This window comes from Ornithorhynchus anatinus, chromosome X5, assembly GCF_004115215.2.
Source record: "Ornithorhynchus anatinus isolate Pmale09 chromosome X5, mOrnAna1.pri.v4, whole genome shotgun sequence".
Classification (NCBI taxonomy): domain Eukaryota; kingdom Metazoa; phylum Chordata; class Mammalia; order Monotremata; family Ornithorhynchidae; genus Ornithorhynchus; species Ornithorhynchus anatinus.
In genome coordinates, this window is record NC_041753.1 from 61,070,708 (window position 1) to 61,095,410 (window position 24,703).

The 24,703-nt window shown below is 46.8% G+C and overlaps 1 protein-coding gene across 1 annotated transcript in view; it reads left to right on the forward strand.

Annotated features, from left to right (window-relative positions):
• The first annotated feature begins 253 nt into the window (after positions 1–253).
• The window catches only part of OSTF1 (osteoclast stimulating factor 1), a 47,100-nt gene continuing 22,650 nt past the window's right edge, over positions 254–24,703 (forward strand). The window contains exons 1-2 of the mRNA XM_029055604.2: positions 254–590; positions 23,084–23,130. Coding sequence (XP_028911437.1) covers positions 557–590; positions 23,084–23,130 — 81 coding nt within the window. The 5' untranslated portion in view covers positions 254–556. The remainder of the gene's footprint in view (positions 591–23,083; positions 23,131–24,703) is intronic.

Consider the following 24,703-nt stretch of genomic DNA (forward strand, 5'->3'; position numbering starts at 1 on the left):
TTGGCGCGCGGGATGCGCTCCGCGGGCCGACCCCTCCCTTCGGGGAGCGCGCGCGCCCGCCCTTGCTCGTTCCCGGGCCAGTTCCTGCCATCTGGCCGGGGCTCGCGCACGGGGCCGGGGCTCGCGCACGGGGCCGGGGCTCGCGCACGGGGCCGGGGCTCGCGCACGGGGCCGGGGCTCGCGCACGGGGCCGGGGCTCGCGCACGGGGCCGGGGCTCGCGCACGGGGCCGGGGCTCGCGCTGCCGCTTCCGCATCCCTGAGGGGTGCGTTCCTCGCCGCCGCCGCTGTAGCCAATTAGCTGTTGCTGATGTCGTCTGCACTTCCTCATTGAGCGCACTCCTCTCGACGGCTCCCCTCTGCGGGACCATTAGTGCCCCCTCGGAGAAACCGCCCTTAAGTCTTTGGCTTTCGAGGAGGCGCGGGCTACCCCTGGCCCTGAAAGAGCGGCAGCAGAAGAGGGGGGGAGAAAAAAAAAAGCCAGGGAGAAAGTTTGGAGCGCGCTGAGCGGTTTTGCCTCTCTCTCGATCCTTCGGCGTGCGCACCCGGGGAAGGGAGATGTCCAAGCCGCCGCCGAAACCAGTCAAACCAGGTAAGGGAGGGGGCTCCGTCCCCCCCTTCTCCCTTCCCCGCTCGGGCTACTGCTCGCGTCCGGGCTCCTCCGGACCGGATCACCTTGGCGTCCGCATCGATCCATTTAGGACGGGCGTAGTCGGCTTTGTCTTAGGTGCGAGAAATGCGAGGGGTTTGCTAAGTGGGTTAGCCCGTCATTGCGCAGGGACTGTTTCTCTGTTGCCGAATTGTCCATTCCAAGAGCTTAGCACAGTGCTCCGCACATAGTAAGTAAGCACTCAATAAATACGATTGATCGAATGAATGAACGAGGTGTACGTTTGGGGGTCGCGGGGTGGGGGTGGGGGGGACCCGAGGGGGTTTCGCCGTGCAACTTTTCGGAGATCCGCGGCTGGCGATCTCCAAGCAGAGCTATTCGGATCAGGGCGGGCTGGGTTGGATCCTTCCCCCCCGCCCCACTCCCTCTTCGGAACGACTTTTTAGCCACTTCCCCCTTTTTTTTTTTTTTTGGTGTCTGTCGTTGTGTCACCCTGTCAAAGTGCAGCCGTGACCGGCCAGGAGAAGTGGGAAGTGGCTGGTCGCTGGGGTGGGGTGAGGGAACCGTCCGCAGTTTCTCCGGACGCGCAGGGCCGACGGAAACAGTTGCAGTTGATTTGCCGTGGTCTCTTACTGTTCGAAACTTCCAGTTTGAATATGCGCAACAGATCCACCTTGGCGAACTTGCGTTGAAGGATAAATCTGGAGCGTGAGGCTGGCCGGGCGGAGTCCTTTTGGTTGGAGAGAGATTCCCCAACCGACGGCTTTCCGGCCAGCTCGAGCCTCTCTTCGTTTGCAAGAGTATTTCGGCCCCCAAAACTTGTGTGCGTGTGTGTGTGTGTGTGTGTGAGAGAGAGAGAGAGCAAACCGGGCCTTTCTGACCGGCAAGATCTTAAAAAAGAAGCCGAATTACCCCGGAGTTGGGATGCGAACTAACGGAGAAAGAGACCGAAAATATAAGCACTGCATCATTTTGAATTTTGAGCAGCCGTCTCTTGTTGGTTGCAGAGACCGCAAACCTTTCTCTGTCTTTTGGTTTTCCCTTGGTTTTCACGGTAAAGTGGAAAAGACTCTGTCACCTCCCGCCGCCCCGCTAAACCGATCTGAGGATCATACTGACGGGGGCGGGCCCAGGGGGATCTCTTGCCGTCGAGGGCTAGGAGGTTTTCTATTCCGGGCCCTCAGACTGCAGCTAAACTCTTCTCCCCACCAGCCGTCTGGTGACGCCCACTGCCGGGCACAGGAGGACTGGGGGACAGAGTGTGGATGGCCCAGTCCCAACCACCACCTCTACCGGAAAACCAACTCCAGCACACGCCCTCCTTGGTGGTAGGATTTACCTTTCCCCTCTTACTCTTGGTGTCAGAGCCATGCTCGCCCGAAAGGCGAAGCGGCGGGGCCTAGATCTAAATTCTAATCCCCGCCCTGCCGACTGCTTACTGTGTGACCTTGGGCGAGTCACTTAACTTCTCTGCGCCTCAGTTTCCGCAACAGGAAAATGGGAGTGAATACCTGTCCTCCCTCCTACTTGGATGGTGAGCCCCATGCGGGTCAGGGATTGTTTCTGACCTAATGAACTTGACACAGCGCTTAAGCATCGTGACTTAGTGGCAAGAGCCCGGGCTTGGGAGCCACGGGACCTGGGTTCTAATTCTGACTCCGCCACTTATCGGCTGTGTGACTTTGAGCAAGTCACTTCACTTCTCTGGGCCTCAGTTCCCTCATCTGTAAAATGGGGATTAAGTCTGTGAGCCCCCTGTGGGACAACCGATTACCTCGTATCCCCTCTCCCCCAGTGCTTAGAACAGTGCTTGGCACAAATACCGTTGTTAAGAGAAGCACTGTGGCATAGTGGAAAGAACCCGGGCTTGGGAGCCAGAGGTCGTGGATTCTAATCCCGGCTCTGCCACTTATCAACTTTGTGACTTTGGGCAAGTCACTTAATTTCTCTGTGCCTCAATTACCTCATCTGTAAAATGGGGATTAAGACTGTGAGCCCCACGTGGGACAACCTGATTACCTTGTATCTATCCCAGTGCTTGGCACATAGCGCTTAACAAATGTCATCATTATCATATACCATAAGAAAATGGCACGGGGGGAGGGGGTGAGCAGAAGAGGTGCAAGACAAAAAAGCTTCCACAGTCAGCGGGGCATCGGTGGGGGTGCTCAGTTCACAGGGGAGAATGAAAGTGTGATGTGCTGAGGAAGGCTGTATCGATTCCTTTAGTTCTGTGGTCAGCCCAGCAGCTTTTTTTTAAAAATAAGACTGCTGATTGCTCTTCCCAACCTAAGCCCTCAGGGTTACATTGTCTTCAGTTGTGTGGGTCTTAGAAGTCAGTTCGAGGCAGCCACCAGGACCTATTAGGTGTTGTAGGAGGTAGAGAGGGTGAAGAAAGCAGGGGATCTGATGAGTTCCCTCCCCACCAGAGCTCACAGCATCCGGGGAGAGCCGATGGTCAGGCCTTGCCCACCCTATGAGAGATTCCTATGCCTGTGGGGAGTAGACAGAAGCCCAGGACCAAGTAGCCTGGTGAGCTCCCTCCCACCAAAGCTCTTAGACTCTTTGAAGGCCTGTTAGTCTGCCTGCCTGCCTTCCAGCTCACCACCGCAAGAGACAGAAATCTTACCCCCATAACCGTCGGTGAAAGGCACAAGTTGCCTTCTCCTCTTGTCTCAGATCAGATGGAAAAACTCTGAACCACAAAATGGGGAGGAGGTGCAATCTGGCCCTGAGAGGCCTTGCCTGAAGAAAGGCAGTTGTTTTTATACTATCATCCTTGTAGCTTTCTCCCAGTTTGTCTTGGTGAATTGAAGCTTTCCTTGTGAATTGCCTCTCCCTATTTTATATTTTAAGTTCCTCAAGGACAAGGACCTTGCCTTTGAATTTTTTTATGGTATTTAAGTGCTCGCTGTGTGCCACGTACTGTGCTAAGCGCTTGGGTAGATTAAGATCAGGTTGGACACAGTCCCTGTCCCACGAGGGGCTCACAGCCTTAATCCCCATTTTGCAGATGAGAGAAGAGGCACAGCAAAGTGACTTGCCCAGATCCCTCAACAGACAAGTGGCGGAGCCGGACTAGAACCCAGGTCCTTCTGACTCACAGGCCCGTGCTCTTTCCACTAGGCTGTGCTACTTCTCATAGCATGAATTATGAATTCTCTCTCAATTCTTCGTTGTAATTGCCGATAGTGGAGATGAGGATGATTTAAATGGGACGGAAACTCAAAACAACAGATAAATGTGAAAATAGATAGCCAAGGCAGAAGCAGATAGGTGTATGTTCTACCTGAATTTATATACTACTATACCAATGATTCTTAAACTCTTCCATACTGAAACACTCTGCTGTGGCCTTCCGTGTCTTATATTGCCATTCCCTTCACCCCTTGGGGGAAAAGCCTCTAGTTTGTCTCCCCTAAAGGCTGAGAGGGTGTCAGTGCAGAGGAAGGGTCAGGAGGTGAAGAATGCATGCCAATCCCATTCTGAGAGCTTGCAACTTGGTCCTGTCAGCAGCAGACAGCTGCTCAGAACTGTTAAAACCTTTTCGGAATTTCCCCACGATTCCTTTTGGATGCCAGGTCGCTAAATGTGGTGGCACCAATGTATACCAGTGTTGAGGGATTAATGGAGTGATTGGAGTTACTGGGGCAGGCAGGGGCAATCTGAGGTTTCCTGGGGAGAGGTGAGTTTTTTGCCTACCTATAAAGACCATTCACTGTGCCATTCCTGGCTCAGAGCAGTGGCCTGTCCAACTGTGAGCTGGTCCTCTAGACTGTGAGCTTGTTGTGGGCAGGGAATGTGTCAGTCTGATATACTGTACTCTCCCAAGCGCTTAGTACAGTGCTTTGCACATGGTAAGTACACAAATATGATTGAATGAATGAACCCGGCATCATTTTGGCAGTCAGTGAGTCATATTTATTGAGCACTTACCGTGTGCGGAGGATGGTACAAAACACTTGAGAGGGTACAATATAACAATAAACAGATTCCCTGCCCACAGTGAGCTTATAGTCTAGAGGGGGAGACCGATATTAATATAAAAAAAGCAATTACAGATATGGACATAAGTGCTGTGGGACTGGGAGGGGGAGAATGAATAAAAAAAAACAACGGTCAGAAGCGGGAATTTCCCTGAAGCAGAACTAGAGGGGCTTTTTTTTTTTTCTTTTGGTGGTATTTTACTATGTGTCGAACGTCGTTCTAAGCGCTGGGGTAGGTGCCGGTTGATTCGGTCAGGTACAGTCCCTGTCTCGCACGGGATTCACGAATAAGTAGGAGGGAGAACAGGTTTAATCCCCACGTTACAGTTGAGGAAACTGAGGCAGAGAGAAATCACATGACTTGCCCGAGGTCACGCAGCAAGCAGAACCGGGAGTAGAACCCAGGTCCTTCTGGCTCCCAGGCCTGTGCTCTTTCCACTAGGCTATGCTGCCCGACAACAGGTTGCTTGGTGTAACCCTGTGATGGTTGCCCTCTGTGATGTCCAGCTTAATTATTGGGAATGTCCTCGCCAACATCCTTCACTGTCCCACTAGTAACCCATTGTGGACCACTCATCCGTGAATCTATCCAAACTACTAACTTCTGCCTGCACAACTTTCAAGCCTCTCATGTACCACCCGTGATGTGAAGAAGGGAAGCAGCATGGCCAAGTGGATAGAGCCCTGGCCTAGGAGTCAGAAGGACCTGGGTTCCAATTCCAGCTCCACCACTTGTCTGCTGTGTGACCTTGGGCAAGTTACTTCTCTGTGCCTCAGTCCCCTCATCTGTAAAATGGGGATTAATACTACGAGCCCCAAGTGGAACATGGACTGCATCGAATCAGATTATCTTATATCTACCCCAGCGCTTAATACAATGCTTGAAACACAGTAAGCGCTTAACATATACCCCCCCAAAAAAAGTGTTTTGTTTTGAATTTCCCACCTTCAAACGTCAGTGGATGCTCCATCACTCTGAGGTTGTAGGATTTTCAACAAATGCTCTGCTCTTCCCCCGCTCTACTAACCTACTGTCATCAATTCAGACTCAGGTCTAGCTTACCACAGGCCGTGTAGGGACGCGTGCCCTCAGCTCCACACATACAGCATGGGAGGGTCCCAGTGTGCAGGGCATTGTGGTCTTTGGGCACCGTGGAGGGCCAGCAGCAGCCCCCCTCTTAACTTTGAGACAGCCTAGGTAGAAGGCTGTGGTCAAAATAAGTGGGGAGAACAGAAACAGCAACGGCCGTCTTTCCTCTCTTCCTTCCTCCTTTTTTTCTCCCGCCCTCCTTCCTTTCTTTTGTCCCTCCTTTCTTCCTTGTCTCATTTCCTTCGTAATATATTTGCTACAGCTTATTTCCCTCTGTCTTGCCCTGGGCCCTTGATTTCCAAAGGCCACACTGTTCTCACCATAGAATTGGCTTGGAACATCACAGTCAGAGCAGGAAAAGGCTTTGTTCCCTAGGGAAGATACCGTAACCTAAAACTTTTCAAAAAGCAATTTTATCTAGCCATTTGATGTCAAGAAAGAATGTGGCTTGATATGCAGGCTTGATATTTAATTTTAGTTGGAAGTCCGATACTCTATTGATGACTGACTCTGCTGATCCCACCAAATAGCATATTGACTTTGTTGATGAAAGCAAAATATCATAAATATTTTACACAGCCCTGGTCTATTTTTTTCCTCTTGTAAAAAAGGATGTCTCATTCATATTTATATCCAAAGAGTCAAACTTTAAGTGTAGTACGTGGCTTCAAAAAAACCCCAACCCCCTCACCCCCACCCCTACCCCCAAAAAAAGCCCAACAAACCCCTTGTTTATGTAAGGATCAAGTAAACTAAGGATTTTTTTTTGCATATCATTAAAAGAGATTTCCTATTAATTCTCTGTATCTGGGTTTGTCAGTGTCTCCATGGACATATTTTTCAACCAGATTTAAGTCCGTCTTTTCAAGGATTCTGGACACTGATGTTTTCGATACAAGTAATGAGGAATTTTCTTTAAAAATGCCACCAAAATACCCAGGTGCCATGGTGACATAATTATTCATGCATAATGGGTAGGGATAGTTAAATATAATTTTAATTCTTTCGATCCTATTCAGCACTTACCGTATGCAGAGCACCATACTAAGTGCTGGGGAAAGTACAATACAACAATAAACGGTGACATTCCCAGTTCACAACGAGCTCACAGTCAAGGGGGGCAGGGAGGCAGACACAGTACAAATAAATAAAATTATACATATATACATAAGTGCTGTGGGGCTGGGTTGGGAGGGAAGAGCAAGAGCAAGTCTGGGTGATGCAGAAGGGAGTGGGGGATGAGGAAAAGTGGGGCTTAGTCAGGGAAGGCCTCTTGGAGGAGATGTGCCTTCAATAAGGCTTTGAAGAGAGGTAGAGTAATTGGCAGATTTGAGGAGAGAGGGCATTCCAGGCCAGAGGCAGGACGTGGGCCAGGGGTTGGCAGTGAGATAGGCAAGGTGAGAAGGTTTGCACCAGAGGAGCGAAGTATGTGGGTTGGGTTGTAGGAGACAGCGAGGTGAGGTAGGAGGGGGCAAAGTGATGGAGTGCTTTATAGCCAATGGTGAGGAGTTTTTGTTCGATACAGAGGTGGATAGGAAACCACTGGAGATTTTTGAGGAGCGGAGTGACATGTCCTGAACGTTTTTGTAGGAAGATGATCTGGTCAGAGGAGTGAAGTATGGAGTGGGGAGAGACAGGACTTTAAAATACCCAGGAAGCAGCCATTGTGACAGAAGGAACATTGAGTCAGTACCTGCGAGAAATTTGGCCAAATTCTCTCTGGCCATGTCTTTTCAGCTACCTTTACCCAACAAGTGAGGTCTGAATTACTAAGAAATCAATGGGACCTTAATAGGCATAGAGAATTAAGTAAATAGTGGAAAGTGATCAAAATCTGGAGAGCTACATTAGTGGAAGAACTTGTGTAGAACTTGAGGGGGTAAGGGAGAAATTTGAATCTACATAGTTTAAGCAGGTAGGGAACGTGTCTGCCAGCTCTGTTGTATTGTGCTGTCCCAAACAGTGCAGTGCTTTGCAGGCAGTAAGTGCTCAATAAATACCATTGATTAAGTCATAGACTGGACAGTGACACATCTTGTTGAGGGGGAGAGAGACCAACCTGGGGGATTCAAGCCTGGGGGAAAAGGGTGCATACTTTCCTTGAACTCTAAGGTTTTTAATGCCCACAAGGAGTAGATTGTTCTGACTGCTGGTGACCCACTAGACTGTAAGCTGGTTGTGGGCAGGGAATGTGTCTGTTATATTGTTGTACTTTCCCAAGCGCTTAGTACAGTGCTGTGTACACAGAAAGCCCTCTATAAAAATGATTGAATGATTTGGCAGCCTCAGGCAGGAGCTCTTATTCCTGGTAAAGTCTACTCCTGTGAGGAATTTCTAGAGGAGGAGTGCGACTTAGCGGACAGAGCACGAACCTGGGAGTCAGAAGGACCTGGGTTCTAGTCCTGGCTCCGCCACGTATCTGCAGTGTGACCTCGGGCAAGCCACGTCTCTGGGCCTCAGTTACCATATTTGTAAAATGGGGATTGATTAAGAGTGTGTGCCCCATGTGGTACAGGGACTGTGTCCAACCCGATTGACTTATATCTACCTCAGCGCTTAGAATAGTGCTTGGTGACTAAGTACTTGAGTACAAAAATAATAATAATGATTACTATCATTATTATTATTGCTGAGTGTATGGCAGTGAAAAAGATTGAACAGAAATCATTTCTTCCAGGAGTCAGTGTTAACACAGCCAGTGATCTTTGAAGTGCTTCATTAATTCCTCCAAATTTATTTACTTTAACTTTACTTTGTTTCTCTTGTGGGGAAAGTATTACTCCCATTTATAGCGTTGTTTCCAGATAAGGTGATTGTCCCCTTGCCCCCTCCAATACTAAAGTGAATTAATCAACCCAATTGACTCCTTGAACCACAGTCACTATAAGAAGCATTGTATTTTTGCATTCGTGTAATTATTTAAATCACTGTGCTCCAACCACAGGCCCAAAGGCCTGGTGCAAAGGCCTCTGTTAGACTGTAAGCTCTTTATCAGTGCTCTGCTCTGCTCTTATCAGTGATTGATTGATCAATGGTATTTATTGAGCACCTACTATGTGCAGAGTACTGTTAAGTTGCAACAGTGCTTAGCAAGCACAGGATAAGGAGCAGCGTGGTTTAGTGGAAAGAGCCCAGGTTTGGGAGTCAGAGAACGTGGGTTCTAATGCCGGCTCCGCCACTTGTCAGCTGTGTGACTTTGAGCAAGTCACTTCACTTCTCTGTGCCTCAGTTCCATCATCTGTAAAGTGGGGATTAAGACTGTGAGCCCCATGTGGGACAACCTGATTACCTGGTATCTACCCCAGCGCTTAGAACAGTGCTTGGAGCATAGTAAGCACTTAAACCCCATTATTATTATTATCATTATTAATACTGCAATTATTATTAGAGCAGGGCACAACCAAGAGAGGAATGAAGTGTGAGAGCAGGGGAGTAGGAGGTGAGAAGAGACAATAAGTAAGGTGAAGAGTCTATTGTACTCTCCCAAGCACTCAGTACGTGGCTCAGTGGAAAGAGCCCAGGCTTGGGAGTCAGAGGTCATGGGTTCGAATTCTGGCTCTGCCACTTGTCAGCTGTGTGACTGTGGACAAGTCACTTAACTTCTCTATGCCTCAGTTACCGCATCTGCAAAATGGGGATGAAGACCGTGAGCCTCACGTGGGACAACCTGATGACCTTGTATCTACCCCAGCGCTTAGAACAGTGCTCTGCACATAGTAAGTGCTTAACAAATACCAACATTATTGTTACAGTGTTCTGCACACAGTAAGTACTCAAGAAGTATCATTGATAATGCTGGTGTAATGGACGGACCTGGCGGAAAGCCTTGAAGGCAATGGAAAAGAGTTTTTGCTTGGGAAAAGGGCAGTCATTGGAGGGTTTTGAGGCCAGGAGAGACATATGTTGAGACACGTTTTGGGAAGATGATTCAGGTAGCAGTGTGGAGTTTGGACTGAAGTGGGGAGAGGCCAGAGGCAGGAAGACCAATCAATCAATGGTATTTGAGTGCTCACCATGTGCTGAGCACCGTACTAAGCCCATAGGGGAGGGTAAATAGTCCAGTCGTGGCATGATGAATGCTTGGTCGAAAGGGCGAAGAGGAAAGGGTGGAACCGTGGGGTATTGTTGAGGAAAATTAGGCAGGGGTCTTAGCAGTTGATTGGACATGAGAGCGGAATGACAGCGAGGAATCAGGCTTGAGTCACAGGAGTCATTGAGATGGTAAAGTTGGGAGAAGATGAAAAGTTTTGTTTTGGACATGTTGAGTTTGAGGTGCTGGCAGGCCATTCAAGTGGAGATAGCCTGGAGGCAACAGAAGATGTGGGATTGGATAGCAGGACTAGAGAGAGAGATATGAGTTGCCTGCAGAGAGATTTAGGTGAAGCTCGAGGAATGGATGAGCTCCCCAAGAGAATGATAGAGAGGGTAAGGAATGGGACCCAGGTATCCCTGTGATCCCTCGCTGAGGTGGAGGAGGAGAGGAGGAGACTTTTATTTTAGCGTAGCTTTGAAAGCAGTCCCCTTCTCTCATCCCCCTGAATCAGAGAGCAGGGTTTTGCTCTCAAATCCAGGAGCTGATGATAATGGGACCGCTTACGGCCCGACGCGACCCTGCTTTAAGCCGGAGACTTCAAGTTGCCGCCTTTCTCAGTCCTCTTTTCATTTGGGTTATTTGGCACTTCTTCCCCTTCTCCTCTTTTCTCGGCTTCATTCTCCCCTCCTCTAGCACCTGTCTCCTCTTCGTTCTTCACCTCCTACTCTGTTTGTCGTCTTCCTCCTCCTCCTCCCCTTTCCTCCACTCCCTTCCCAGGATGAGTCAGGCGAGGAGTGGCCCCGATTTCCGCTCCTGGTTGGGTGCCGCCTTCCCAGCCTAAACAGGTTGGCCCAGCCTGAGTTACAGCACAGCTTCAGCAAAGTCACTTTGCCGGGAGGTCGTGTTGAGTAATAACAGCTAAAGTGCTTCCTCAGCATTTCCTGGTAGTTAAACTCCGACTGCTTGCCAAAGGGTCATTATTCTCCATGCATCCTTGGAGATGGGTTAAAAACAGCCTTTGGCCCTGCAAAACATTCTTCTCTCAGCAATAGCTGACATTAACTTCTCCTACATATATGTCAGAGTCATTTCTTACTCCTCTGGACCATGACTACTCTGGGTTACTTTTTCAGGCCTGATGTTTTTCAGTTTACTTCAACCCACAAACAGTATCTGCATTGGCCCCACCGGCTCTCACCACCCCCTAGCTGGTCACACCTTCTCCCGTTCTTCTCCCATTCCTTGTCTCGTCCGCCTACAGTGAACACCCTCCATCGTCCCTCAGGTGGATACCCGTGAAAACCCAAAGATGGAGAGAGAATGCCAGAATATAGTAAATTTAAGTCTAATACCTGATTTTTGCCTGCTTATTTTCCTGACTGCCTTGTGTCATGCTCTCCCAATCACACAGTACAGTGTGTGGTCAATAAATGCCACTGATTGATCGGCCTAGGCTAAGATAATATGGGGGCGGGCTCTAACATTTACCGTCTTTGATGATATCCTCATTCTTCCTGGTGTCAGTCTCTGTGCTATGATTGTTAAGAAGATACTGGTAGATAATGCCGAAATATGTTCTGAGATACTGCATGACCCAAGACAAAAATGATACCTTCCTGGATCTGTTTCTGGGACCTCCCTTGTAAGAGATGGTTCCATTTCAAGCCGTGGTTTAGGTCGCTTAGCGATGGCACCGTGGAAATAAAGAAATAATCAGATGAAACGTTGTAACCAACAACTTCCCTAATGTCCAGGGTCAGAATCTGGGCATGTCAACTTATCACTGAGGCAAGTCGAACTCTGAGGTTGACTGTAGAGGAATTTCCTCGCGCCCTGAGGGCAGCAAGGGGAAGTTCTTAGCTGCTTTCTCGGTTAACCAAACCTTCGAGTTAAAAATACGTTGAGTTGCTTGTCCTGTCTCCCACTGCTGCCCTGGCCGGAGGGTCCTCCTATCAGGGAAGCGATGTTGTGTTTCCAGAGTTGATGGGGGTGTTGAAGGACTCTGAGTTCCTCCGCACCTTCATCCTTCCAAATCCACTTCAGAAAATGTTACTCGGCCTCTAACTTGCCTTGGTGAGGGAATCTTTCCATGTTTGCCATTGTCCTTTCTGTCCCATTAAACTTCTCCACTGCAGTTTTGATCACTAACTGGGAGTCTACCTTTATGCCGTGGGGAGAGAGATGGGGTGTGTGAGATGATGAAAATGGTATAAGGTAAGATAACTCAGTGCAACTGAGCTTACTAATATTAAAGAATAGCAGGATGGTACCGAAAAGCATAGACACAGAGAAGGGAAAGATGGGTTAGAAAAGACTTACTGTTAGCAAACAGTAACTTCTTGTCAAGAAAACACAAGCCACTTATTTGAAAACAGCTCTCCGTTAGTGCTGCAGCAATTAAAGAAGTCTAAAGTTACTGAAGGGGGGAATGGAAAGATGGAAAGTGATGGTAATGTTGGATTGTCAGAAGGTGTTTGTTTCCTTTTAAACACAATTCTCATTGGCTTTTATTTCATTTATGTTAGATTATGAAAACAAGCACGTGCAGGGCTGCTGACACCTTTGCCCATCACCGGCCTCGTACAAAAAGTTCCTTTCTGTGGATTTCATCTTCTAATCATAATTGCCTAGTAATTTGTGCATATTTGGAATGAAATTATTAGAAATCTGCTCCCATCTAATAGTGGCATTCTGTGGGAGCAGTAATCCATCAAAGCCCATAGGGAGTCATCTTGGCCCTGCATAGTACAGCTGTTTCCTTTAACTTAAGAAACAGAAAGGATGGCCTTGATTCTGGAGGGTCATTAGTTGGCTGGGTCCCAAAGTGTTGTTGCTGAGCAGAAAACATCCTGTTCATCGTGTTTGTTTAATATGATCATTTAAATATATCTACTGAAAAGCCCGGTGCTGTGTTCATTGAAAGGTTACTCGGAATTTGAAGGGAGCTGTGCATCTCTCCAAATTGAATTAATCCTCACAATATTCTATGAGGCAGAGGGGTTAAGTGGGATTATCAGTAGAGGGAATCCTATTGTGTCAAATTTGCATTTATCAGATCGTGCCCACCCCCCAGAGTAGTTTGCTGCTGCTTTTTTTTTTTTTTAACATTTGTCAGCTCCAGCATAGGTAGAGAATCGACACAGGCTGCAATTTTAAACAGTGCTTTCACACTTAATCCTGTCTGTTGTTGGAATAGTTTCTCACTTGCTGAACTCTGAGATCTAAGGAGAGGAACTACATTAGTCATTTATGGAGTTTTAATACCCAAAGATATCCAGCACATCAGTTCTCTATGGTGACCAGGGAGTAAGCTTCCTTTCCATAGAAGAGATTGTAGAATGGGATCAGGTATGAACTTGCCTAGGCCTTGTAGAAGGCGGCTCGTTATTCTTCCAAGTCTATTCTCTGTGAGGAAAAAATTTCAATCCCAAATGGCATCTTTTAGAGAAGAAATGCACATGTTCATAGAGATTGAGTTATGAAGTAGCCCAAGGAAAAGGATTTAAATGAAACTCTGTATGCATTTTGTGCTTGAATTGATTGATTTGGTGACAGGTTGACTGTGTGGGTTGAGTGAGAGGGCTGAGTCAAGGGTAATGCCAAGTTTATGGGTATTATCTATTGTATTGTAGAGAAGCAGCATGGCCTAGAGGAAAGTGTACAGGCCTGGGAGTTTGGGGACCTGGGTTCTAAACCCGGCTCCATCATTTGCCTGCTGTGTTACCTTGGATGAATCACTTAACATGTCTCTGCCTCAGTTTCCTCATTTGTACATTGTGGAGTCAGTACCTGTTCTCCCTCCTCCTTGAGCCCTGTGTGGGACAGGGACTCTGTCTGAGCTGATGGTCTTCTATTCACCTCAGCGTTTAGTGTGGTGCTTGGCATGTAATAAGCACTTAACCAATATGTTATTATTGTTAGTAGTGATTTCTTAAAAGATCTACAAGGAAGGAGATTCCTCTTAATAACCAATCCAGATAACTAAGGTGCCTCAAGGAAAAGCACTATAGATAAAGAATCAATCAGTAGTATTTATTTGAGTGCTTTCTATGTGCAGAGCACTGTTCTAAGCATTTGGGAGAATATAACAGAATTAGCAGTCACGTTCCCTGCCCATAAACAAAGTTCCCTCCTTTCCTTTTCATCAACCTGTGAACTTGTAGGACTGTAGAGCATCTGCCAGAGAGAGATGGAATATAATGTAATGCAGAAAGTCCTATCATATGGACTCCACAGAGCGATTTGGAACAGTCTTTTGCCTCCAGAGTGGTGAATGACTTCATCATTCAGGACTGATGATTATCTGCTCATTTCTCTGTGATTTTAAGGGATAGAGGCTCAACGACCTCCCCGGGAGCCTATGGATTTAGTGCCCTGATAATCGTGAAGTTCTTCTTTATATCCAACTGACCTTTCTCCAGCTTTCAGGCCATTTAATCTTCGGCAGGGCAGAGAGCTTGGCAGCAGCCTCTTTTGTACACTTGAAGACCATTAAGGCATCCTTTGGTCCGCCTCCTCCTAGCTAAATCATTTCAATTCCTCTAAGCTTTTTTCAGAGGATCTATTTTCTATCCCTCTGGTTATTATTTTTGTGGCTCTTTTCTGGAACTTTGCCAGTTTCTCCATCTTCTTTGAACTGCAGTGACCAAGCAATACTCTAATAAGAGTCTAACAGTATAGAGTGTAGGGGAAGTATTACTTCTTGGCTTTTGCATGTCATATTCCTATTAATATGTTCCAGTACCACGTTGGCCTTTTTTTAAAAAAAAATATGACACTGCTTTCATGACTTCTATTCAGACTGTGGCTATGACCCTCAGATCTTTTTCTGCTGTTCTTGTGGCTAGCAAGTTTTTCCTTGCTCTGCAGTTCTCGTATACTTTTCCCCAGGTGGACTACTCTACTCTTGGCCCTGTTGAATTTTATCCCTTTTTTGTAGGACTGTTTTTCTAATTGATTACAGTCACTTTGAATTTGATTCCTGACTTGTAAAGTGACAGCAACCCTTTACAATTTAGTATTTGTGAATTTAGCAATTAGACTTGCCAGTCTTCCATCTAGGTCATCAGTAATTTTTTCCTTGAGTAGGCCCAGCCCCAGACCTGATCTCTGGAAGACCACGGCAAAGGTCACTTCCCTCATAATAATAATTGTGGTATGTGGTAAGCGCATACAATGAGCCAAGCAGTGTACTTATCGCTGGGGTAGGCACAAGATAATCAGGTTGGACATGTGTCCTGTCCCACTTGTTGCTCACAGTCTAATGGAGCGGGAGGATGGGTATTTAATCCCCATTTTGCAGATGAGGAAAGTGACTTGTCCAAGGTCATACAGCAGACAAGTGGCAAAACTGGGATTAGAACACAAATCTCAGGCCCCCACTCTTTCCACTAGGCCTTAGTGCTTCCTCCATGCTGCTGTGGTTTCTGTCCCCTTCCTGACAAGCCCCAAACATTTATTTGACTCTTCATTGTGCAGCGGCCACAGATCAAAATGATAAATTTGACAGAATAATCAACAATGACTCCAAAATCTCTTTTCCTGATTCATGACCGAAAACCCAGAGCCCATCATCATCATCACGTAGTAGTAATCTGGATTATTTCCCCTGATCTGGGCATTTACCTTGTATTTCTTCACCCTGAAGCAGTTCCCCTGCTACTTCTCAGCCCTATTGCTCAGTTTCCTTACCTGTACAATGAAGATTTAATGTTTTACCTCCCACTTAGACTGTGAGCCCCACATGGGACAGGGACTGTGTCTAAACTGATTATCTTGTATTTACCCCAGCGTATAGTACGGTGCTTGACACCTAGTAAGCACTGAACAAATACCCTAATTGTTCATCATCAGAGCAAAAGCTATGGTATGTCTGCACTCGGAATGTTGCATGGAGTTTAGATTACCTTATCTTCTTCAGGGAATATAAGAACAAGAGCAGCTAAGATGATCGAGGGAACGGAGGGATTGGTATACTCAGTTCTTCCATAGCACGTGTTTTCACCACCTGTTTTGGATAGAACGCTTTTGGGGAATCAAGAAACGTTCTTCTGAGAGTGAGCGTCAATCTGAATAGAGCACAGCGCAATGTTGTGTGCATGATGCTGGGGAAGGTGGCCATATTGAAATGTGAATTTTCCTTAATGCAGAGTTGGTTTGGAATATAACCTTTGCGTATAGGCGAACCAAGTGTACTCGTCATACTAGAAAATCAAAGACTAAGTGGGGGCGTGATTGAAATCTGCACAATCATGAAGGGAGAGGGATGGGGAAAGACCAAATTGTTGTTCTCCAAATCCCATGACACCAGGATGTGAAGTCACCCATTGAAGTTGAAAGATGGTAGGTTAAAAACCAACAGGATACTGTTCTTCGCAACAGGAGGTGGTAAGCACGTGGAATCTGGGACCACGAGAAATTATGCAGGGTGAAAATATCTACAGGTTCAGCAAGGGTTTGGATAAATTCAAATATAAGCAGTTTGTAATGATTGACTAGAGGGAAAGTTAGGAATATAGAGGGGAAAAATTAGTAATGTTAAATAATCCATCTCTAATCATTAAGGATTGCTGTCAAGGAGGGCAACCATCACATCACATAGTTCCTGCAGCATCCAGTTGCCCCTGTTGGAGAGAGAATGTTGAGCTGGATGTACCGTTGGTCTGAGCAAATTGTGTTCTTATGTAGCAGGAAATGAATTTCTCCCTCTACGATTAAAAAACAACCCCCAAAACTATAGATGGTTTCTGTAGTCTTACAATCCTTTGATCGTTTGATATGTATAATCTCCCAAGGATCAGTGTTGATCTGACCTGAAATCCTAGGGTCATTCTATTTTTAAAGATGGCCACAGTTACCCTATTCCAATCCTCTGGGACTTCTCTTTTCTGTGAGTTTTCACCAGTCGTGGCTTGTGGCTTTTCAATACCTGCCCTTTCGTACGCATCTTAGGATATGCGTCAGCAGGCCCCGCTCATTTAAATGCTCTCATTTTTTTTTACGCATTCTTCCAATATTGCCCACCTCTCCATCAAACAGAAAGTCCTTACCATCATTTTTGAAGCACTCAATCACCTCACCCCATCCTACCTTATATCGCTGATTTCCAGGTGAACAACAGGAATGGTGACTGCCTGAGATCTTTTCCGATCTTCCCTCACCCCTTTCCAATCTTCCCTCACTCAGTTGAAGAGATTAAGCAGCGTGGAAGCAGCGTGGCTCAGTGGAAAGAGCACGGGCTTGGGAGTCAGAGGTCATGGGTTCGAATCCCGGCTCTGCCACTTGTCAGCTGTGTGACTGTGGGCAAGTCACTTAACTTTTCTGGGCCTCAGTTACCTCATCTGTAAAATGGGGATTAAGACTGTGAGCCTCATATGGGACAATCTGATTACCCTGTATCTACCCCACTGCTTAGAACAGTGCTCTGCACATGGTAAGCGCTTAACAAATACCAACATTATTATTACATTATTATTAATTTAAGACAGAGTTTTGAACCGCCTCATTTGATTGGTAACTGCCAACATGAGCTACATCGTTTTATTTGCTTCCCTTCCCCAGCTCCATTACCCCTACTACCAGAGGGGTTTGGACCCGGGCCTTTCCTGCTGATGGGATCTGAAACTTTATTAAAACTTTATTAGAGACCAAGAGAATGTTTCTGAAAAATCAAAATCAATATTCTTCTGGTGGCGGGGGGTAGGTTAAGGTTAGGGCCTCAGAGGGTTAGAAGCTGACCTGACCAGTGCCAGGGCATTAATTTTTGATTTATTTTTAAATAAAAAGAATGCCCACCGCCACCTCCCCCAGTGTGGCTTAGTGGAAAGAGCACGGGCTTGGGAGTCAGAGGACATGAGTTCTAATCCCGGCTCTGCCCCTTGTCTGCGGTCTGACCTTGGGCAAGCCCCTTCTCTGTGCCTCAGTTACCTCATCTGTAAAATGGGGATTAAGACTGTGAGCCCCACGTGGAACCAACTGATTACCTCGTATCTACCCCAGTGCTTAGAACAGTGCTTGGCACATGGTAAGCGCTTGACAAATACCAGTCATATCCATTCATTCATTCAGTTGCATTTACTGAGCACTTACTGTGTGCAGAGCAGTGTACTAAGCACTTGGAAAGTACAATGCGGCAACAAATAGAGACAATGTCTACCCAACAGGCTCACAGTCTAGAAGGGGGGTTCCCAGCTCCAAGGAATTTTTTTATTTAGGGCAGCAGTAATGGCAGCTCCCCCGCTCCACCCCCCTTTTACCCCCCACTTTCACAGCTCTGAGGGCAGCAGGAGCAACAGGACCAGTCGGGAGACCCCCGGCTGTGGTGGCCTAGACTGGGATTCCCCTGCCACAGGGATCAGCTCCAGGTTCACCCACACATGCTTCGGTTTGGGTGGAAATCACATGATCATCCCGAGTTCCTTCCTCCCCCAGCTTCACAGGGAAGTTCTGCCTCCCCGTCCCTGGCTCCTCCTCTTGCTCATCAGATCAGGCAATCGAGTAATTCAAACTGAGAGAGATTTTCCTGAAGATATTTTAAAGCCCTGCCTGATATATCATCTCAGAGGATTTTGCCTGGAAAATGTGCTCTAACAAAAAATGCACCTCCCTGTCATGGAACTTGATGTCCTACTAAAACCCAGTCCTCTCCTCTAACACCAACCTACTCCTTGTAACTTGATCTTGTCTGTCTTACCACCGACCCCTTGCCCACATCCACCCTCTGACCTGGAACTCCTCCCCCTCTATATTTGACAACCCATCATTCTCCCCACCTTTAAAACTTTCTTAAAATCACATGTCCTCCAAGAGGCCTTCCCTGATTAGACCCACTTTTCCTCTAATCCCGCTCCCTTCTTTGTTATATGTACACTTGGCTCTGTACCCAGCACTTAGAACAGTGCTTGGCACATAGTAAGCATTTAACAAATACCATCATCATTATCGTTACCCTTTAAGCCCTTGATATTCACCCCACACTCGGCCCCACAGCACGTCTGTACGTATCTGTTATTTATTTACGGTAGTGTCCGTCTCCCCCTCTGGACTGTAAGCTCCTGGTGGGCGGGTAATGTCTCTGCCAACTCTATTATACTGTATTCTTCCCAAGTGCTTAGTACCCCTGTCAGGGTCGCACCTGGAGAGTTTCATACTCTACCAGTCTTGACTAATAATAATAATAATAATGTTGGTATTTGTTAAGCGCTTACTATGTGCCGAGCACTGTTCTAAGCGCTGGGATAGACATAGGGGAATCAGGTTGTCCCACGTGGGGCTCACAGTCTTAATCCCCATTTTACAGATGAGGGAACTGAGGCACGGAGAAGTTAAGTGACTTGCCCACAGTCACACAGCCGACAAGTGGCAGAGCTGGGATTCGAACTCATGAGCCCTGACTCCAAAGCCCGTGCTCTTTCCACTGAGCCACGCTGCTTCAGCTACTACTGGAGGGAGAGTCAAACAGGGGCATATCCATTCCATTCCTAGCTCGGGCAGTGGCTAGTGAAAGGATGGCAATCTGCTACAAGTCAAAACTCCTCTGTGCTGGGCAGCAGAGGCATGGGAGAGAATCGAGGGCGGAGACTCAAGTTTACTGCATGGAAGGAGGTAGTGGTAAACCACTTCCATATTTTTACAAAGAAAATTCTAAGGATATACTACCAGAACAATTGCAGATGGAGGTGGGGCATTCGGGGAGAGATGTGTCCATGGCGTCGCTGTGGGTTGGAGACGGCTTGATGGCATAAGACAAAGCATGTGCTTAAGTATGTTGCTCTGCACACAGTAAATGCTCGATAAACACAATTGATTGACCGTTAATTTCCCTACTCCACCTTTGGCTTGCCAACAACATTCCTTTGTAGTTGGGATGTCTTCTACTTAATTTCATAATTGAGCTTTTTTGTAAAACAAAAGTGGGGAAAAAAAGAACTAGATGGAAGGGGGGCACTTCTGCAGTTATCAATTATCAGCTTTCTCTTCCTGTTTGCTGGACAGGAGGAGGGGAGAGGAAGAGGGGAACATTTTTTTTGGTTCTCCTCTTGCCCTACAGGATTGACAGATGTCAGTCAATCAGTGCTGTTTATTGAACGCTTATCGTATGTATGCAGAGCCCTGATCTAAGTGCTTGGGAGAGTCCAGTACAATAAGGTTGGTACACATGATCCCTGCCCCGCCTTCCCTCCCCCAGGAGCTCTGCTGTAGTTTATGACTCATGGCTTTTCTAATCTTGCCCTTATACAATGGTAATGTTTCTTTACTTCCTCTTTAATAATCTACAGTTTTCCAGTTTCATTTTCTGGTTTCTGTAGCATTCTGAACTTCAGTAATTTTAGTATCTGTTACCCTTCCTGTCCTTTATGAATTGTTCAAATTTATACTTGTGTTTGCAGATGATTGTCTTTTTGAAAGTCAGCCAGTTTGCTTGGTCTCCTTTGCCTCTTTTCCTGTTGGTTTTTTCCTACAAATGGCTTTACTTTGGTAAAATTGGATTTCCTAAAGGTCATTTTTTTAATCCCTCTGAAGTCTGCTCCCTTTCATGAAGCTCTTGACTACAATTATCTCATGATCATTTCCATTCCACCTTAAATTTATCCACTTTCAAATCCTTGATTGATTCTAAATAAGGCTCAAGTCAAAGAGGGTATCTGCCTTAATTGATTTCTATACTTGCTTTCTCATCTTACTGCACTAGAAAGATGTCCCTAGTGCAACCCAGAAACTTGTTTGAAAATCTGGGTTCCATTCAACTGTTTTTCCGGAAGATATATGGGTAGTTGAAGCTGCTTTGGCAAGTTGGCCAAAGAAGATTTCAAATCAGTGGGTGACATATTATTATATTATTTTGACATGGTTAAACTATGAACGATTTCTCTTTTTTCAGCCTTCCCATTTAAATTCATTAGCTTGGACCTGGTTTTTGTCATTTGCTCTGTATTATTCCCTCTTCATTTTGGAAAATAGGAAAGGTTAAGCATTTTATATAAGGTGGCATGGGGCCGGGGGAGGGGAAGCCGTGGGGCAGCAAACAGTGGGTAGAAAAGTAAAGGAGAAGCAGCAAGGCCTAGTGGAAGGAGCACCAGCCTGGAAGTCAGAGGACCTGGGTTCCAATCCTGGCTTTTCCATTTGCCTGCTTTGTGACCTAGGGTAAGTTGCTTCACTTCTCTATGTCCGTTTCCTAGCCTGTAAAAATGGGGATTCAGTAGCTGTTCTCACTCCCTCTTAGCTAGGCACCTTGGGAGAGAAAGGGGCGGTGTCCAACCCAGCGCTTAGAACAGTGTTTGACACCTAGTGAACTCTTAGCAGATATCATAATCATCAAGAGTGAGGGGGCCTAAGGAGAGAGGAAAAAGTCGGGTGTGGGGTAAGAGAAAGACAGAGCCCCATGTGGGACAGTGACTGTTTCTGACTTGACTGTCCCGTATCTACCCCAGGCGCTTAAGAGAGTGTTTGGCACCATAGTAAGTGCTTACAGTTATTATCAGAGAAGCAAGAAGTCAGCCAAGCCTCTCTCCAACCCTCCACAACAGGATCTTTTTTCCCCACGTGGCAGGGAGGGATGGGGAGAAAATGGTAGAGCTGGGCTACCCAGCGCTCCATGTGTCATTTCCCCTTCAGCCTCTTCTCTCCCGAAGCTCCTTTAAGCGAGCTTTCTTCCTCTGATCCTCCTAGAGCTGCTGCCCGCCTCCTCCTCTTCCCCTGCCCCCCCAAACCGCCCTCTCCCATGGCCACCCTCCACATCATTTGACAGAAACTTTAGAACTAGTTCTACATAATAGCACAAAGGATGACTCTGTAGAAATGTCTTGTCTTCTAAAAAAAAAAAAACAATAGAGCAGTATGGATTATTGGAAGAATGTCAGAAATTCTTGAAAATGATTATGGAGAAAATTATAATGGTAGCTTTTATGCAGGAGGCAACTCCAGTTACGGTACAGCCTGGTTGACTCCCTCTTGCTTGGTCAGAATTTCCAGTCACCAACAGCCTCTTGTCAACCAGAATTCTCCTGCACTCATGCAAGTGATCGTAAAGTCCTTTGGCAGGGCAGAGAGAAGCAACAATTTGCCCTGTTTGGCTTTTTAATATAAACTTCATGTGTTCCTCCTGCTTATTTCTCTCCTTTTGTTGAGATTACTGGACTTCCTCACCATGCAGCAGAAGCAGCTTGGCTTAGTGGAAAAAGCACGGGCTTGGGAGTCAGAGGACGTGGGTTCTAATCCTGGCCCTGCCACTTGTCCACTAGTTGACCTTGGGCAAGTTACTTAACTTCTCGGTGCCTCAGCTCATCTGTAAAATGGGGATTAAGACTGTGAGTCCCATTTGGGACAACCTGATTACCTGTATCTACCCTACTGCTTAGAACAGTGCTCGGCCCATAGTAAGCTCTCAGTAAGTATGATCGAATGAATGAACAAATACCATAATTATTATTTCAGCTCTAGCTGCCTTAACTGCCAGGATAATTAGGTGGATAATGTGAACCAAGAGCAAATGTGCTCTGTGACAGGATTGGCAGTACCGGAACATCTAAACATCACTACATGTAAAAAAGTGGAACGCACTGAGTGATAGGCAGACGTTTCTGAGCAGAACTCTTTTCCAGTAACTTCTCGGGGTTGCAAGTAGTGTTTATGGGGATTGCCCCTGCAAACTAGAGTCCCAGTTAAATATGCGAGACCTTTTTTCCAACGTCCTTCTCAAGCCCATCTTTTAAAATCTTAACAAAGCCACCCTTTTCTCTATGTTAAAATGTTCCTGTGTTCTTTGAGTGCAGGCACTGAGTGAGACATTGTTTTACGAATAGCATAACTCCTATATAGGGGCCCTCTTTGCTCACTTTTTCCTCGTAACTGTGCACAAACTGTCTTGGAATGAGATTCCTTGGCAATGCTGGTTTATTAACATCCAAACCGTTTCTTCCCCTTTCTTGTTCTTCCCTTTCCCTTTTCCCCTCCTTTCTCTCACTCTTTTAAAAGATTTGTGCAAATGCTTTTTAAAAGTCACTCCTGTGAGAGTATCGAGACATGATGGACAAATCACATTGGCATCTTCCGTTAATGTTCCTCAACCAGCTCTCTTAGTGTATTTAGATTTCTCTTCAGTGTCCAGCAAAGGTGGTTGGGGAAACTATAGTGTACCGAGTAGTTGCAGAGGTATCATGATCTTTTCAGGTGTTCATCTACAGTGTGCAAACAGGACTTGTTTCAAACCGATCAAATTCTATTAGAACTTGTTTCCACAGAGGCTAGCTTAAGCCTGTGAGCGTTGATGGTTGGAGAGAGCCGTAAAAGGAAAGAGGAGGATATGTTTTCTCAACACTATGGATCTTTCTTAGGTCATTTATTGGGGTTGTTTTTTTTTCTCTTTTAGGCCAGGTCAAGGTCTTCAGAGCTCTGTATACATTTGAACCTAGAACTGTAAGTATTCTGTTTTTGCCTATCAGATTGTTTCAAACCACGAGTTATTTCACTTAGCCAGTACCATAAACTCCCTGCCGCTTTCCTCCTCAGAAAGGGTCCAGTTTCGTTAGACTGTACAGTCACTGATTTTTCAACCTGATTCTCTTCATCTATCTCCAACTCTGCCCTGAATGATTTGATCCTGCCTTCCTCTCAAAATGAGGTGTTAGGGTAAGCCCCATTTCTTCTTCCCGGCCCTTAACCTCAAAAAGGGATCCCTTTGGACTAGATAAACAAGCGTCAAAGATGGGTATGTAGCATGACAAGCGCATGTTTGGTTCACTGGGCGCACTGTAATTGACTGCTTTAATAGGGAAGCCCAGTGATGATCCTCATTCACCTCCTCCTTTTCCTTCTCTTCCTCCTCCATCGTCATCAGATATTGTTTATTTAGTACTCACTAGGTGCCTGAATCTGACTCTCTCCTAGACAGTGGCACTGACACAGTATAAATTAGGTGTTATATCGTACTCTCCCAAGTGGTTAGTACAGTGCTCTGCGCACAGGAAGCGCTCGATAAATACGATGGAATGAATGAGTGAGTGAACGTGGAGACCATCCCCTGGACACCAGCTCTCTTTCTGTGGCTGTCCTTGGGATTACGTGCCTTGTCAGTGTGGACTGTCTCACGTTACTAAATAGCCTCTCTTTGAAATGACCTAACCCACACGATATGAGACCAACGTATGTGTAAGCGAGGTAAGCAGTTCTTTGAGGTGGCACGTGGCCGCCATGGCTGCGTGCCTCCTGCCCCTCCCAAGAGGCCGATACTTGAGGCATTTACAAGATGGTGCCCGAATCAGATCTTTTTAAAGATGGCTGCCCCACACAGGCAGAGTTTCCCCACCCTCTCTGATGTTGCTCACGCGTGGCAACGGTTTTAGGCTTCATTTTCCCAGTGATCCTCCCTCTCCTTTCCCCCCAACTCCACCTCTGTAACACTTCTGCCCCAACACTGTCCTCTGAAATAAAACTTTAAAAAAAATGCTTCCGAAAAAGCCTGTCTGTTTATTTATCTAAGCGATGGGAGCTGCGGGATCGCCGATTTCCTTCTTTCAGCCCCCTCTCCTCCCACCTCCCTGGACTCTGTTGGCCAATGACCATCTGGAGCGGTTCTAGCCAGGGGCTTCTGCATGCCCCCACCCCTCGCAACAGCTCCAGATCCTTCTGCCCCTGCACCGGCTCTGGGTCTCCCTTTGCCGTCGCTGGGGCTTCCTTGTGCCCCTCGCCAGCCCCAGGACCTCCGTCCGTCCAACTGCCACTGCCACAACCTTCTCTCACATGGACTACCCCCTGCCTGGTCCCTATTTTGCCCCCAGACCGACTCAAGGCCCACCACCATGTCTTGATGATGGCGGCAGCAGTCCAGGACATTTTCCCGCACTGCTGCTGCAGCCTTCTACCACCTATTCACCTGCTCCCCCAGCCTGGACTCTGCTGTGCCCCCCACCCCAGCAGCACACTCTGAGTCCAGCTTTGACTTGGACTTCAGATCCAGCCCATCTGGCACCAGCAGCTCTGAAGAGGAAGA